This window comes from Ursus arctos, unplaced genomic scaffold (genome assembly GCF_023065955.2).
Source record: "Ursus arctos isolate Adak ecotype North America unplaced genomic scaffold, UrsArc2.0 scaffold_33, whole genome shotgun sequence".
NCBI classification, from domain to species: domain Eukaryota; kingdom Metazoa; phylum Chordata; class Mammalia; order Carnivora; family Ursidae; genus Ursus; species Ursus arctos.
In genome coordinates, this window is record NW_026623019.1 from 14,957,746 (window position 1) to 14,975,185 (window position 17,440).

Consider the following 17,440-nt stretch of genomic DNA (forward strand, 5'->3'; position numbering starts at 1 on the left):
CACAAAACCGGTTGGCAATTTTCCTCTCTAAAAAGATACCAGGCTGCACATCCATTTCTGAAGTTCTTCCCAAGAGTGGCCAAGCTCTCTCACGTGCCAGACCATGCCCCACGAGAGCCCAAAACGAAAGGAAAACTGATAATCTTGATCCCCTCTAAATTTTTCAGGGTGTTTTACATTAATGTTGATTCTTAATAGATTGTGTTAAAATATTACTCATGCTGATTAACAAGTTTTTTTTGGCTATTCTTAAATTTTGTGGCCAAAATGGGTCCCTCCCTAGCTGCCAGCCCCACTCTAGCCTCCTGTTGATAATTGAGGAAATCCAGATTCTCCCCTGTAGGATTTTCTATAAGATAACTAAAGCAGGTGGTATCCTGGGAAATTTTTAAATGATTAACTCAGCTATAGACTTATTTAGGAGGGTAGTGTATGGTCCATAGCAGTTAAGTTTGTACCAGAACGATCCAAACTTCCTTGTATGGAAACCTCCTACATCTCCACAGCCTGAGGCCAGGCTGAGTTCACCTTTTGTTTATTGTTTATTTTTATTGAACAGTTTATATACCATATTTCCTTTGTTACAGACGAGATTCATTATAAAGCACATCGTTGGTTTAAAAAACAACCTTCCAGATGCATTCTGGCCAAATTTAAAATTTTTCAAATGAGTAAAAATGCATCTTAGAAACTATAGGAAGATCATGGTACATACTGTGCCCGCCCTTCTCAGTACAGCTATTATGACCAACACCACAAGTTCCTCACCCCCACAGTACTTGCCATAAGGTTATTTTTTTTAATTATTATGATATGTTAGTCACCATACAGTACATCATTAGCTTTTTGATGTAGTGTTCCATGATTCATTGTTTGGGTATAACACCCAATGCTCCATGCGATACGTGCCCTCCTTAATACCCATCACCGGGCTAACCCATCCCCCACCCCCCTCCCCTCTGAAGCCCTCGGTTTGTTTCCCAGAGTCCATAGTCTCTCGTGGTTCATTCCCCTTCTGCTTCCCCCCCCCTTCATTTGGCCCTTCCTTCTCCTTACGTTCCACAAATGAGTGAAACCATATGATAATTGTCTTTCTCTGCTTGCCTTATTTCACTTAGCATAATTTCCTCTAGTCCTGTCCATGTTGCTGCAAATGTTGGGTAATCATCCTTTCTGATAGCTGAGTAATATTCCATTGTATATATGGACCACATCTTCTTTATCCATTCGTCTGTTGAAGGGCATCTCGGTTCTTTCCACGATTTAGCTATTGTGGACAATGCTGCTATGAACATTGGGGTGCATATGGCCCTTCTCTTCACTATGTCTGTATCTTTGGGGTAAATACCCAATAGTGCAATTGCTGGGTCATAGGGTAGCTCAATTTTTAACTTTTTAAGGGACCTCCACACTGTTTTCCAAAGTGGCTGTACCAACTTGCATTCCCACCAACAGTGTAAGAGGGATCCCTTTTCTCCACATCCTCTCCAGCAATTGTTGTTTTATTGTCCCTATCACTTTTTGTCATATTTGGCTTGGCAGTGACACTGTCCTTTGCCACTCCTTCCCCACTGCTCTTTGAGGGCAGGAACTCTGTTCCATTTTTTTTGCATAGAACAACACAGGTCACAAATGTCTTTAGTAAACATTTACTGAATGAATGAAAGACACCTTCATCTCTCTGTAGATACAACATATTTTCCCCAGTAGAAACATCTATAAGCTATCTAAGGAAAAGTGTCCCCCCCCCCAAAATTTTTTTAATTAAACTCAGTTCCATTCACTGTAGAAAATGTAGCAACGGTGTATGTTCGTTGTCTCCATTTTCCTTCTTATAAATCGATCTCCCTCCCATTCTCTTTTTGCTTCTAGGGATTCTTCAGGAGGAGCCAGCAAAACAATGCCTCTTATTCCTGCCCAAGGCAGAGAAACTGTTTAATCGACAGAACCAACAGAAACCGTTGCCAACACTGCCGACTGCAGAAGTGTCTTGCCCTAGGAATGTCGAGAGATGGTAAGACACTGCTTTCCTATTTCTTGCTTAAGGGCTTTCACATGGATGCTTTGCTGGAGTCTATTTAAGCCACTGGAAGGATTCTAGACAAAGGGAATTGGGGATACAAAGAAAAGAAAACCATGTGCTGGTAGTGCATGAAAAGGAAAAGTAAGAACATATGAAAACATTGTATTGCCTCTGAAATCGGAAGAAAGGACAGACTTTACTGTAGCTCACGGAGCAACCTGTGCTAACAAGGTTTGGTGGGAGCCGCACAGACCTAGTTGATACTTATCTAGGTTTGCGTGTGCATGAGCAGTTTCCTAGGATGTGAGATTTCCAGAGCCAAAACCAGGGAAAGTTTCAGGCAAACCGGGACCGTTTAGTCACTGGTTAAGTCTGACAGGTGCACAAGTTGCTTGGTGTGTGGAGATGTTAAGGAACAGAATGCACTTCTGCAGGAAGCCCAGAAGTCCTGCTGTTGGGCATGGACTTCTGTGAAGCATCATGAAAATTGCAAAGGCTGTAACAGAAGTCCAAGTCTTACAAAGGCTGTGTGGATGGTGTCCTTCTCATAATATGCCCACATGGGTGAGGTGGGTCCCCAACTGAATTTCTTAGATCAATGAAAGAGGACAAATAACTCACACAAAGAATTTCATCGAGTGTTGCTTCCATTTTTAAGCACTCATCTCAACTCATTATTTCCCCACCAACAGTGGCTACAGCACTCCTGTATCAGGTTGTGAGCAACCCTGAGTCCTGGTGGGCATTTCTGTCTTGTTCCCACTGTATCCTCAGGGTCTGTTTAAAAGCAGGCACCTAAATGTTTGTTGAATGAACCATGGAATTTTCTTTTACCTAGAGCCTGAGACACAGACAGGTCCCCTGCTTCTTCTCTCTTTATGTGAATCATTGTGGATTGTCTACCTCTGGTCACACTCCTTCTAATGAAGTTCAAGCTAGGATGGATGGACGGATGGATGGACGGACGGACGGACAGAAGGATGGAAGGAAGGAAGGAAGGAAGGAAGGAAGGAAGGAAGGAAGGGAGGAAGGAAGGAAGGAAAGCTTTGAGATTTTAAAGAAATATGGATAACTGGCATGTACCATCTCTTAGTATAAAGGGATTTTATGAGTGATTAAACTACTGTGAGCCTTTTACTCATTTGGATGAAAGCAGTTCTCCATAAGTCTTGATATCTAAACATATAAACTGCTTTCTTCTTAGCTTGCGTTCTCAAAATGCTTACATCATAAATTTTTGTTTACCTTTTTTCTACTTCCCAACCCACCTAATTTTGCCTTGCATATAAGTATACCTAGGAGACAAACTTAACCAAAAAAAAAAAAAAAAAATAGAATCTGACCTTGAGCCCTTCAGTTCATAGGTAGCTTCTAAAGTTGCAGAGATATAAGTTTCCAGAACTTTTCTATTAACTAACTGACATTTTGTTTATTTGTTTTTCTAGACTTGCTAACTGTGTAGATTACTCCTCGGGTAGATTTATTGGACTGTGTACTTTCACATAACTAAAGTGAAGAAGATGGAGGGTGGGAAGTTAGTGGTGTTAAGGATTTATTTAGTGAAATTGTATGGGAACTTGAGCTGATGATCTTACACTTCATTTTCACCATATTGAGGCTGCATATGAATTGACAGTATATGAATTGACAGTATATATTAATAATTATGCAAAAAGAATAATCCATTGGTTGTCTTTGTTACTTCTTCCTACAATAAAAGGAAGTGTCTCTTTTGGAAGAGCAGGTCTTGGGAGTCCGTGCAGGTGAACAAAGTCATGGGCAAGAAATAGGCATATGGTCCAATGTTCTCAAGATCTAGGAGATTGTCTGAATCGCAAGGCGTAAAAGAAATGTGTTGGGGGGAAGGGTTATTTATTGGACAAAGCCACAATCTACTCTCAAGGGTGAAGGAATTTACTGCAGGGCATAAACTTGCAAGTCAAAGCGATGTCTTAGGATCCCGGGGATTCAGGATAATGATCCATCTTAATTTTAGGTCCAGAGACAATCCCAAGGCCACCAGAGACATCTTCAAAAATATGTCCTAAACATATCTTGTGTCAAACTAATGATGAGGAGAAATGCTCAGGGATGGGAGTAGTGGTTGGGAATGAGGCTACGAGGCTCCAGCAGAAGCAAAAGATGATTCTTTCTAAGGGGAAACAGTTCTTCTTGACTATGTTATGTAGAGGACCTTTCATCTGAACCTTGATTATCAAGGGTACTTTATAGCAAATAAGTTATATTAATACCCAGGTAGCTGACTAGGTTTAATCTCCTGTGGATACGTAATGCCTTATTTGTGGATCGATGATTTCAAAAGCCCTGAAGTTATCGTTGATTATCTATGTCTAGTAAGGACTCAAGAATGAGAGGTGGTACTTCCCCTGCCACTAATTGATTATATTTCCCTTCTAGTGATTAGGCAAGTATTTTCAGAGTGCTTTAGTGGTAGTACCAGTAGCCAAGGTAAGATGCCCTCACACCTAACTTCTTTCCATATACGCCTTGCCCATCTTCCTTCAGACATAAAGGCATCTTCATTTTGATATTTGCATCTGCGTTCTGTCAGTTATATGTGGCGCCAAGAATGCTTATTTCACCATACCTGGTCACCGAAGCAATGTGGCTACTTGTAGATAGCTTGATATAACTGTTAAAATCACTGAACGTTCATTATTTCCTGAATTTCCACTTCTATAGTGGTTTATTAGCCATGGCCCATATATGAGTAGACAAAAAACGCAGCAATAACAAATTTGTTCAAATTTACTTGGGGCAATGAGTCGAAGATCAGATCCACCTGGAATGCATACACGTGTGTTTCTGTGTATAAAAAGGTGAGGGCGTGCATGTTTATATGTGTGAAAGTTGATAGCATGTATATGCCCACCAAATCTTCTCCACCATCTTACTTATTTTTCTCTTTAATGGATCCTTCAGAAATGTTAGTTGCAGGAATCTTCAGGGTAAACTGTTTCCAGCTAGACTACTACAAACAAACAAAATCCAGAAAAAAATGCGTGGTGTCAGTAGGAAGATTTGGGGCCCCAAAGAGAAAGCATGATACTCACCTTGCAATGACTGAGTGTGTGCCCCTCTAAATGGCAAACATCTACGAAAAAGCAGTAGCTGCCCTACAAGGACAGGCTTCTCAGATTAGGCTTCTACTTCTCCAGAACAGCATTGCCCAATATCCAGAATGCGATTCACATGTCACTATTTAAATTTAAGTTTAGGGGCACCTGGGTGGCTCAGTCGGTTAAGTGTCTGCCTTTGGCTTGGGTCATGATCACAGGGTCCGGGGATCGAGCCCCGCCTCGGGCTCTCTGCTCAGCGGGGGTTTGGGGGCGCTGCTTCTCTCTCCTCCTCTGCGATCTCTCTCATTCTTGCTCTCTCTCAAATAAATAAAATCTTAGAATAAATAAATAAATTTAAGTTTAAATTTAAATTAGTTAAAATTAAATTTTTAATTTAATTTAAAATTCACTTCTTCACTCACACTAGCTGTATTTTAAGAGCTCAATAGCCATATGTGGCTTGTGGCTACCATCTTGGAAAGCAGAGAACATTGGATCGTCACAGGAAGTTCTGCTGGGAAAGGAGAGGGTTGAGAGAGAATATTTTTAAATTACAAATAGGGTTGGGTAGGTTGAATCTGATCTTTTCTACAAAGCTTAGAGCACTATAAAAAAAGGCACATCCTTGAAATTGAAAAGAGTTAAATTAAGACCGGTTTCCTTGGTAAGCAGCAAGATGTAAGCATAGAGAACTTTACAACCAAAAGATTGTAAGATAAAATAATTTCCAAAACGACTATGATAATTCTACAATTGGGTTCTCTTGAAGCCAAAAGCGCATATCTAGTTGTCATGTGTTGGTTAAGTAGAAATCTTCAAAGAATCAATGACTTTGTTTTATAGTTACTCTAAAAACTTCTGTTCCATTTAGAATCCCACAATCCAAATAAATACGAAAAGATCCTGATATTTTGCATAAAATTGTTCTTTGCTAGTGTGAGATCAAAATGAGTGAGAAGAGCATATCATGAGCAAATACTGTCATCACTGAATATTTATAAAGCACTTGCAATGTATACAGAATCGTGTGAGTCTGAGAGCTAGCAGTTTAACAAGTGGCTGCCTCTGTACTCAGATGAAAATCATTAACAGAATAATTCAAGTTTGAGAGGGGCAAACACTTAAAATATGTGCCATTCTGATTAATGAGTAGTGGTAAGAAGAATGCTAATACTTGAAAATATAATAGTAATATGGCCTTTGCTGGAAATAGGCCTATGAATACAATAAATGTTTTCACAAATAGTGACAAGAAATGACATACATATATATATATATATATATATATATATATATATATATATATATATATATAAATCAGGAAAGTTTTCAGATTTATTTGTTCCATGTACTGAAATCATTTTCCCCAAATATGTCACTACTTTTGTTACAGGAAGGGGCACAAAACTGAAACACTGGCTCACCAGTGTTTCTGAATGAATGGAAAATTTATTCTAAAACAGTATTATAGTAATTGTCAGCAAAGTTCTTGAGTTAGGGTGAAGCCGGATAATTCCAAAATGTAGGGGAGCTTTAAGTTGTCTCTGCAAATACTTGTTTGTTCAGTGACCTGATAAGTCAGTACCTTGGAAAGGGCATAACTATTCAGCATTGGGTTTTCAGATGTTTACCAGGGCAGAGGTCTTGACAACGTACTTATTTGACATCGTTTGCTTAGATTATGAGATCTATGGTTAACAGATTTCTGGACCTAAAATTATTAAATGTAGGTTCTTAACTGGGTTCATTCCTTCATGTGCTGCCAGCTCTAGGGCAGTCTGTGCCTCTGCTGAAGGTAGGTGGCCTTGTCTGGGAAGATCGAGGTGGCTCAGGCTCAGCCTCACAAACCTTATCCTCTAGCAAGCTAGTTTAGGCACGTCCTTTTGTTCTTTTCGTGGTGAGATATTCAATCACACAAGCACTTTTGAAGCCTCTGTGTCACAGATGTCAGTCCCTCATTGGCCCAAAGCAGGTCACATGATCCTGAGGCAAAGGGTGGGGCATGGTGCCTGCCCAGAATGGAAAGGGCGGTGCGTCTTTACTGGGGAAATAGGTAAGAGGAATCAGGGTCATTAATGCATTCAATCCACCAAAATGTGTATTTCACCAAAATATGGAGTGTATGGAAATCTGAAGCAAGGTTTAAATGGAAAGGGTTTTATTTTATTTATTTATTTTTAAGATTTTATTTATTCCTTTGACAGAGAGAGACCGTCAGTGAGAGAGGGAACACAAGCAGGGGGAGTGGGAGAGGAAGAAGCAGGCTCCCAGCGGAGCAGGGAGCCCGATGCGGGGCTTGATCCCAGGACCCCGGGATCACGCCCTGAGCCGAAGGCAGACACTTAACGACTGAGCCACCCAGACACCCCTAAATGGAAAGGGTTTTAAAAAGAGGCACTGCACTGATGTCTCTGTGATAGAGTAGTTTCCAGTTTTGTTTTTTTCCTCTATAGATTTTAAACAAACAAACGCAAAACTATCCTATTAAAGTAACTCAGAAAGTAGATCTACCCCATAGGGCGCCTGGGTGGCTCAGTGGGTTAAGTGTCTACCTTCGGCTCGGGTCATGATCTTGGGGTCCTGGGATCAAGCCCTGCATGGGGCTCCCTGCTCAACGGGAAGCCTGCTTCTCCCTCTCCCCCTGCCCCTCTGCCCTGCGCATGCTCTCTCTCTCAAGTTAAACAAACAAAAAAAGTAGATCTATTACAGCCAAAATAAAATTTCAATCTATAACAATAGATAGAAATTTTGTATCTACCTGCATAACTCTGTAGTAAAATGCTGTTCTGAACCTACATGAATGCTAAGGACAGGTTAGCAAATAAAGAAAGGGTGTCAGTTAACTTCTTGGGGGAAAGAAAGTTCTTCCTGGGGGCGCCTGGGTGACACAGTGGTTAAGCGTCTGCCTTCAGCTCAGGGCGTGATCCCGGCGTTCTGGGATCGAGCCCCACATCAGGCTCCTCCGCTATGAGCCTGCTTCTTCCTCTCCCACTCCCCCTGCTGTGTTCCCTCTCTCTCTGGCTGTCTCTATCTCTGTCGAATAAATAAATTTTTTAAAAAAAATCTTTAAAAAAAAAAGTTCTTCCTGAATCAAAAGTTATCATGACTTATTTTTTCTTATACAAAAAGTTTTTTCCCCAAAGGAATATATATATATAATTTATAAATTTATTTATGAAATTTTAGTTATAATGTTATGTATACATATTATTTCAAAAGATGTAATATAAAGGTACAAAGAATGCTTTCCCTAAAATTTTCTTTAGAATTTGGTCCATGGACAAACTGGAAATATCTTAGCAAATAAGTGCGTGTCTGAGAGACCGAATCTACTAAAGACCGCGTCCGTACCAACAAAGTTAAACGCCATGACCTAAATGACCCTAGACTCTCTAAAAATGACAGTTGAGGTGGAAAGGGGAGTTTGGTATGAATTAAACATATGAATTGTCTTTGGTCAGAAAACTTACTGGATAATCACCCCCTTTGTTTTTTCTGTTTAGGCAGTGCCAGAACTTAGTCTTGTAAGGAGGATTAAGGAGAAACAGGAAGTTTGGGCTGCTCCAAATCCAGCCTTCATGTCCACAGCCTTCCAGCAGGCAGGAAGATGGAAGGCGGCGTGCTCGCACTCGCAGAAGTATATGTAGCACTTCCGTTTACTTCCTGCTACCCAGAACTTAGTCACATAGCTGCACCTGCCAGTGAGGGAGGCTGGAAAATGTGGTCTCACCCTGAACAGCCGATGCTTAGATAGAATTTGGTAGCTCTGTAACCAAAAGAAGGAGAAAATGAACATTGATGGAACATGGCAGGGGACGGGGGCGTTGTGAAATGACAGCTCTTTCACAGTAGGTATCTCTTCTGGGACTCTCTGTGCTAGAGAGTTTTTAAGCACTTCCTCATTTAGTTTTTCTCAGAAATTCAGTCACCGACACGAGTGACTGAATCCAGGAATTGGACCTGCTTCCTCCTCACTCCACTTTCTTCTTTCTACATTCCCTGGGCTCCCAATACCAAAAGGTGATGGGTGGGGAGGCACCTGGGTGGCTCAGTCCATTAAGCGTTCAACTCTTGGTTTCTGCTCAGGTCATGATCTCAGGGTGATGAGATCAAGCCCCGAGTCGGCTCCTCTGCGCTCAGCAGGGAGTCTGCTTGTCCCTCTCCCTCTGCTTCTCTCCCTGCTCATTTGGGCTCTCTCTCTTTCTAAAATAAATTAATAAGTAAAATCTTTTCTTAAAAAAAGGTGATGGGAACATTGTCAGGAAAGAAAAGAAAATGGAAACTCAGGAATCTCCACGTTTGTCATAGTCTCCACCATTAACGTGAGCTGAACGACATAGTGTTTGATGATTCAGACAAGGCGGCCCCTTGGCTTAAAATATTCACAGACTAAACCGGGAGTTTAGGGAAACTAAAAAAGCTTGTGAGGAAAATAGTCAATATCCATAGCAGTTCAGGAGGTTAAGTTCGCCTAGTTAAGGAACAATGAATTCAAATCAAAGCACCCTCAGATTACTCTGTGACCGCTTACAGAGTCTCTTCCTCCTTTTTCCTTACAATGGCTAAGGATTTTTCCAGAAGAGATGGGCAATATAAAACTTGGGGTGGTAGAACAAGAAAGGAGGGGTAACAGTGGGCTCACTTGTTGAGTACTGGATATACAAAATTGCTATTTTCCCAAGACTCTTTGAATTTGGTCCCAAAAGCAAACCGAAGAAAAATGCTTACTTAAACTTGTGTTTATCACCCTGCCCCATATCCTTGGTCTTACCCAATGTGCTATTTAGAAAATGTGAAATATGGGACGCCTGGGTGGCTCAGTCCGTGAAGCGTCTGCCTTTGGCTGGGGTCATGATCCCCAGGTCCAGGGATCAAGTCCCGCATTGGGCTCCTTGCTCAGTGGGGAGCCTGCTTCTCTCTCTGCCTGCCACTTCCCCTGCTTGTGCTCTCTCTCTCTCTGACAAATAAAGACAGTCTTAAAAAAAAAAAAAAAAAAGAAAATGTGAAGTAATAGGGTCCGATCCAACAATCTAGTAACCCTAGTGCTTAACCAGGGAAGCTAAGAATGAATGTTGGCTGACATTTCAATAGCAGGCACTATGTGGTAGTTTTGGGTTTGTGGATCTTTTCCCCACACGTCAGAAAGAACTAGGAAGTATGCCCTCTAACTTCATGGCATTAAGACAGACATAAGTTTTGACATTTCTTCCTAGCTTAGATTTATTTCTCACTTTGCACATAAACCAGTACAGACGCTCCCGAGTATAACCTCTCACCAGATGCGGGGTGCACATGAACGCCCTCTTGGGCTTACGGGTGCTAGGATTCTTTGCATCTGAGGTCGAGGGGACAACTCTCCATGACCCCTTGGACTTGCCGAAAATGATAACCCCAGGCGTTCTCCTCTGCTTTTCTCTCCACCCTCCCACCCAGCTGTGAAGTTCGGGAGGATGTCCAAGAAGCAGAGGGACAGCCTGTACGCCGAGGTGCAGAAGCACCAGCAGCGGCTGCAGGAGCAGCGGCAGCAGCAGAGCGGGGAGGCGGAAGCGCTGGCCAGGGTGTACGGCGGCAGCGTCAGCAACGGCCTCGGCAGCCTCAACAGCGAGGCCGGGGGCACGTACGCCAACGGACACGTCATCGACCTGCCCAAGTCCGAGGGCTATTACAGCGTGGATTCCGGCCAGCCGTCCCCTGATCAGTCAGGACTTGACATGACTGGAATCAAACAGATAAAGCAAGAACCTATCTATGACCTCACGTCCGTACCCAACTTGTTTACCTATAGCTCTTTCAACAACGGGCAGCTAGCGCCAGGGATAACGATGACAGAAATCGGTAAGTGGGAGTCGCCTCCCAGCTCCTTTCTGGCATTTCTTCTTTGAAGTCACCTTGGTCCTGTGTAGTATGGTCGTTGCTGTAGGTCTAGGTTCGATGGCTGGCGTGCATGGCTTCTCGTGAAAAACACTATTTGATTTAAAAGTATTTTGTGATAAATGTCAGTGGTCCCCTGCCCCATAAAAGTTGATGTCAAGCAAAGGAAGAAAGAAGAAATGATCAACAGGAAGATGCTATCTGTAAAAAAACAGATGCTCTCTGTTGAATTTGGGTTCATCGCCGAAGAAAAAACGTTATTGGTATGAACAAGAGAATTTCAGCAAGTATTCAGAATGATACTATTTAAAATAAAATAGCTAAGGGATGTAGAAGCAGTATGGAATAACTGAATGAACAGGGCTCCCACTCTTCCTCTAAGATAACTGGGGACAAACCAGAAGCAAATGGTACCTCAGTTTCCTTCTTTTCAAAGGCAGAGGGGGTAGACCAGAAGACCGCTATGTCTCTTGTAAAATCTGAATTCAAGAATTCTACATGGGAATAGAGTCTAAATTCCTGGCAGTGAAAAGAGGGTGGTCTGGAATGTTACAGAAACATGAGCAACCAGCAAGGTACAGTGAATAGGGCTAGTCACTGGCCTGATTGCACCAGCAATGGGATTCCCCTTTGGCTGCAGTGAACTTTGATCACTTAAGGAGTGGTCCTCAAGAGTGTGCTTTCCTAGGCATGCTCTCTTCCGACCTGTTACAACTTTATTTTACCCTGTTAAGCTCAGGAGCCTATTAAACGTTTAACTAGTTGATCTCATTAACAACTGCCATAAAAATATTGATGTAGGTTTAACACATGACCCTCCTGGGTCACGAAGTTGCATGTTAACAGTAGCCTGGAAGGGCTACATGAAGGCTCTATCAGGCTTCATTGTGGTATTTGGAATGGGGGGGAAGGGAAGAGAACTAGGCCTCAGGAACCTTAGAGGAACCTCCTCTCACATCCTGCCCTGAGGGCGTCACTAAGAACCAGGCCACCTGAGTTCAAATGCCGACTCTGGCTGATATTTAAGCTGGAGCAAGTTTCTGGATCCCAGTTTGCTCATCTTTAGAAAGGGAAAAGTATTAGTTCCTAGATCACACAGTTGTAGTAAGAATTAAATGAGTTCGTACTTGCAAAACAGCGATGTTTGATGCTCAGCAAGTGTTCACTGGTTATTATTTGCATGCCAGTCACCTTCTCTGTCTAAACTAGGAGTAGGAGCCCAAAGCCTACGAGCGTCTTAAATAAAGTTGACGTGAACACATAATGAAGTACATGCCATATGTATCTTGGCTACTTCCACCAGCTGGTTGAGGAAGAAGTGATGTTACAGTTATAAAACCTGAAACGTTATCTCCTTTTTTTTTTTTTTTTTAGCAATTTAGCATGTGACGGTGAGTAAAAAAGTTGTTGCCAAAGCACCTGCAATAACATTCACAGCTGAGAGACACAGAAATCTAAACATCAGCTATCATGACAAAAAATCATTATTATCGCTACCCTTAACCTTGGTTCTTGAACTCTGTTATAGGCACTTCACATGCATTTAACTTTCACAAACATCTTATAAGTAAAAATATGATTCCCATTTTACAGATGTGGGAACAGAGGCTTAGGGGTGTCTCGTGGCCTTTCCTGGGTCCTTCGGTTCCATCCAGGCAGTCTGATTCCAGTCCTTTTGCTTATCCATTACCCTGCTACCTGCTCTGGGTTTAATATCCACATACTGCACGGTCAACCAATGGGGTCAGTCTTTTAAAGTGGAGTCACTCCAGGTGCCTGGGGGGCTCAGTCAGTTAAGTGTGAAACTCTTGATTTTGGCTCAGGTCATGATCTCGGGGTTGTGAGATTGAGCCCCGCATCAAGCTCCATGCTGGGCCTGATGCATGGAGCCTGCTTGAGTTTCTCTCCCTTTCCCTCTGCCCCTCCCCTCTTTGTCCCTCTCTAAAAAAAAAATTTTTTTTAAATAAATAAAGTGGGGTCACTCAATCTTTCCAAGAAGACATATTAAAAAGAAAAAGAAATGGGCACCATTTTTTGCTTTTATCCTCGTTCGTATCTAAGTATCTGAGTCTGGTCTTGATTCTGAACATATGTATAAAACATAATGAAGCACAAACTCACAATTGTGGGGCAGTCTTCTGCCCCACTCCCCAAAGGAAAGGCTTCTAAGAATCAGTAACCACAGTTTCTTTGTGATGTAGAATCAGTTGGAAGTATTAGGGAAAGAGAAATACAGCCAAAGCCATCAAGTCTGGGTACCCATTTCCCAGTAACTTTTCCTTTCTGGCCCTCAGTCTGTTTATTTTTGAAGTGATATTTGGACTAGAGGATTTCAAACCTCGTCCAGATTTTCTACAGACATCAACACCCAGAAGAAACTAGCATGTATTTTTCCTAACATTTTTTCAATACCATTAGTCTTTAGAGATCTCTAGCTACTCTGTAAAGCTTGGGGGTTTCTTCCATCAGACTTTCAGGGATGCAGCTGGCTTATCCTGCTGGTGTTCTCAAATTTAGCAGGCTCCTAGACCTAAGTAGGGACTTTGTTCATGTTTCGTTAAAACAGCAATGCCATCTAGTGGACACAGACTCCGGCGATGGGTGTCAAATGCAGATAACCTGTGACAAGCCACAGCAACGCGATACACTGTTCTTTCTTGCACCATCCAAAAAACTGTCACTCATTTCCCTACAACACCGTGTCCACAGCAGTATCATTGAGCAGAAAAGCATCAGTGGTATGGGATGATGCCTGAGTTCAAAACCTGAGGTGCCCTTTCCCATGCGCAATGGCCCTGATCTCTTTGGGTCTCAGTTGTAAATCCGAAACAATAATAGTCCCACCAGAGCGTGTTTCTGAAATGAGTTAATATTCATAAGTTCTTAGGTTGGCACCTATCAATCGTAAGCCTTTATTATTATTATTATTATTATTATTATTATTATTATTATTAATGTAATTGTTATTGCAATGTGATTCATACCATTATAATTAATAACAGTGCTGGTTATTACAAGTCATAGAATTACCTTTTATTGAGCACCTACCTTGTGCTGAGCAATGTCCTCCATTGAATTCTCATAACAACTGTATTATGCCTATTAGGGAGGTAGGCATATGTCCATTTTACAGATGAGAAATAAAAGCTCGGAAGTTACAAAACTTGTAAAAAAGCAAAATAAGCACGTGAGTTCAGGTCTGAGTAACATCAAAAGCCGTTCTTTGAACCATTATACTGTATGTCCTCCCGCCAAACACAGGGAGCCCCTGACGAGTTAATCGGCATTGCCACAGCAAACGTGCAAAGTGTCCTTCCAGGTGCTACAGAGGAGCGCCCGGAGTGAGAGAGCCGACGCTGTGACCTGCCTGGATTAGCGAGCAGCTATACTAATCTGGCTGGTGGCAAGCTGGCGCGGAAAGAACTCCGTGAAGACGAAATAGAAAATCTGATTTTAGCCACATTCTCACTGGGTGAACTGAAGGCGATAGGACACTAAAGAATTTTTGAACCTCATTCTTGGCTATTAGAAGCCCTGATCTGCTTCCCCTGGTTTCTGAAGGAATAATGAACTGTGTACAACCAGGACATTATTCTGATATTGAATTTATCATAAAAGCAGCTGTTTTTTAAAACCAGTTTTGGGAATAGTTCATATAGAATGTGGTCTCACAGCTTGGAAATAACTTAATAAAACCACATGTGTAAGAACCATAAAACAGCTGTATAAGCAACAGCAGGCTCATCCCAACAAGCGAGTTAAAGGAATGTCATGAGAGTCAGGAATATTCCCCAGAAAATCCAAGCTTGTCTTTCTAAAAATGTCGCAAAGGAACTGCAACCTTCTTAGGCTAAGGACCTAATATACTTACTGTCTGGAGAGAAGTGTAGAAAATGCGTGTTAGCCATTTTGAGGTTCACACCAATGCCTTCAGGTGGATAGTGAAGAAATCCCATTTTGCAGATGAAGAAATTAAGGGGTTTTCCTAGAACACAGAGTTAGTTAGGTGCCAGAGCTTAAATTCTGACGTGGATCATTCTGCTACCCTGGACTATCAGGCATGCTTTTGAAAACATGGTTTTGAGCTGTGCCAGGCCTGCAAGACCAGCAGACCAGGGCTCCTGCCCTCAGCAGCTAAGAGCAAAAACGAACGACTGCAATTCCGTGTGTCATCTATTGTAAGTCTGGGGCATGATGGAACCACAGACCCTCCTGGAGGTGAGGGAGATGGGCGGCTATTGCTTACTCTGAGCCATATCTCTTGACAGGAATGGTTTATTCTCACGGTCTTGGAAACAGAAAACAAAATGTGGGCAAACAGAAAAATATGAAACATTTCAAGAATTATATCCTTGGCTTTCTCAAAATCCCGTGGGAGAAAAAACCATGAAATAAGACAAGGATGACAGTAAGCTGCAAATTAATATTTAGGCAGGAGTATTCACTGGGTTTAGCTGGAATTTTACTTCAAGCTGGCATGAGGATGTGTTATATCTTCGGGGATAAAATTTTGCAGTGGTTGGTGGCAGGGAGAAGACAAGGGCTAAGGGATACCCAGCAAGCGAGCAAAGAAGGAAGGGGGAGGCTCTTGTATGTGCTCCCCACTGTAGCTCTCAGGTGGCTCGGGGGGTCTGTAGGAGCAGTACTCTTAGCGAAAGCTCATTTAAGCTCGAAGGCGATTGACAACATATCTGCGAGCTAGTAGACAACAAGACAGTTCAAACAGCCAAACAATATGCTTTTAAAAACAGGGGGGAAAATCCATCAAATCAGCTGTGAGGCTAAGGGGATAAATTAACCTCTTATACACATCGCCTGAATTTGCTGTCGCTTTTCGTAATTTCCTCTCCAGATAAAGACAAAGAAATGGGAATTCCTTGGTCTCCTCTGTATAATCTTAAATATAGATTTAGTTTCCTATTTATTGTGTTTTCTATTTATGGAGCCTGGAATTTTAAGCATAAAAACTAGATATAAACCTTTTAAAAACAAAACAAAACTTTTTCTTAAATTCCGGAAGCTGAGTATTAACAAAGGAGACTACGAAGAGATTGATATGAAAGTGGTCGAGTCCCTTTCATGACTACTGAACTCTATCAAGTCTACATAGAAACACAGAAGATCTCACTAGCGTGCTTTATTTGAGGGAATTCTATCAACATTGGTGTTTCGACTGTTACGTATTAAGAACCCCAAGCAGGTGCTCCGGTCTTAACAGTGGCACCTTTAATGACGTACGCTTCTACAGATAGATCTTTTATAACTGCTTCAATTTATCTGCGCATATTCACATGTATATTTAATAAATATACGTTTCTCTCTGCATCATTAACGACTCATTCAGAAATGGTACAGAGAATAGAATTTAATTCTAGCCACATATTTCCTCTGTCCCCTGATGGCACCGGAAGCAAACACAGGCAGGCATGCAATTCAGGAGCAACTGTCTAGGCAGTCATTGAAATAAATAAAAATAGACCAAATTAGTGAGAAAAAGCAGCATGGGGAGAGGAAGGTCCAGTGTCTTTTGTTCTCCCTTTCTTGCTTTGAGGGAAGACATCTTGGGCACTTCCACTGTCCTCCAGTACCTCTTGCTCCTTCCCCCCCCCAACAGGCCCTTTGCATGCAGGTTAGGAACCACATGTTGAAATTGAGAATCCTTACTCCACATACTAGCCATGTGAACTTGTTCAAAATTAGTTCAGCTTTCTGAGGCTCAGTCTCTTCATCAGAAAAATAAGGTGGGCTGGATTCAATGACTTTGAAGGATTATGGTTCTCGCACCTCCTGGTGGGAGCTTTAGCCCTCTGTACAGATATCCCTCTGTTACGGTCACTTCCCAAAGAGAAGGGTAGGCAGGTAGACAGGAGGGACTTGCAGGCAACTAGGCTGTCCCGCAAGATGATCGAGACCTTACCTGTGGCTGTAGCCAACCACACCTCCCTCACAGGGAGGAGGACCCATGGGGTGAGGGTGACCCTATCAGCGATACAGTTAACAACCGCGGTCAAACCAGAACTACGCACCAGCCTCTTCTCTCCATCCGCCCTCCTGAAACAAAACAAAATAAAAAAGAAACCAGATTAAGATGAGCATCAAGGATAACCAGAGGAAGCTCAAGAAGAGGGTGGCAAGCAATCTCCAAATACCCCAAGTTCACGTTCACTCAATGTAAAGGAGGAGACGCCGTATAGGTAGAGCTTCGGGGTAAATCCTCCTGTCCTCACTGGCCCACTCCGGCCTGACTACCTCCCTGAGCCTCTCTTGTGGGAAAAGAGGAGACTATAAAATGAGGATATGTTCTTGACTGCTAAGGGGCCTTAGGCTTAGTTCCAGGCCTACCAGGTTACCTTGGGCACTGGACAGCGTCTTACTTGACTCCTCTGAAATTTTCACACCCCCTTGTTCTTTGCCACCTGCAGAAGAGGCTGCTATTTCTAGAATCCTGCTTTCTAGCTCAAGAGAA

At 42.3% G+C, this 17,440-nt stretch overlaps 1 protein-coding gene across 1 annotated transcript in view; it reads left to right on the forward strand.

Annotated features, from left to right (window-relative positions):
* Positions 1-17,440, forward strand: part of RORB (RAR related orphan receptor B) — a 191,198-nt gene that overhangs the window by 133,044 nt on the left and 40,714 nt on the right. Inside the window, exons 3-4 of the mRNA XM_026518832.4 lie at positions 1,873-2,014; positions 10,537-10,938. Of these exons, the coding sequence (XP_026374617.1) occupies positions 1,873-2,014; positions 10,537-10,938 (544 nt within the window). The remainder of the gene's footprint in view (positions 1-1,872; positions 2,015-10,536; positions 10,939-17,440) is intronic.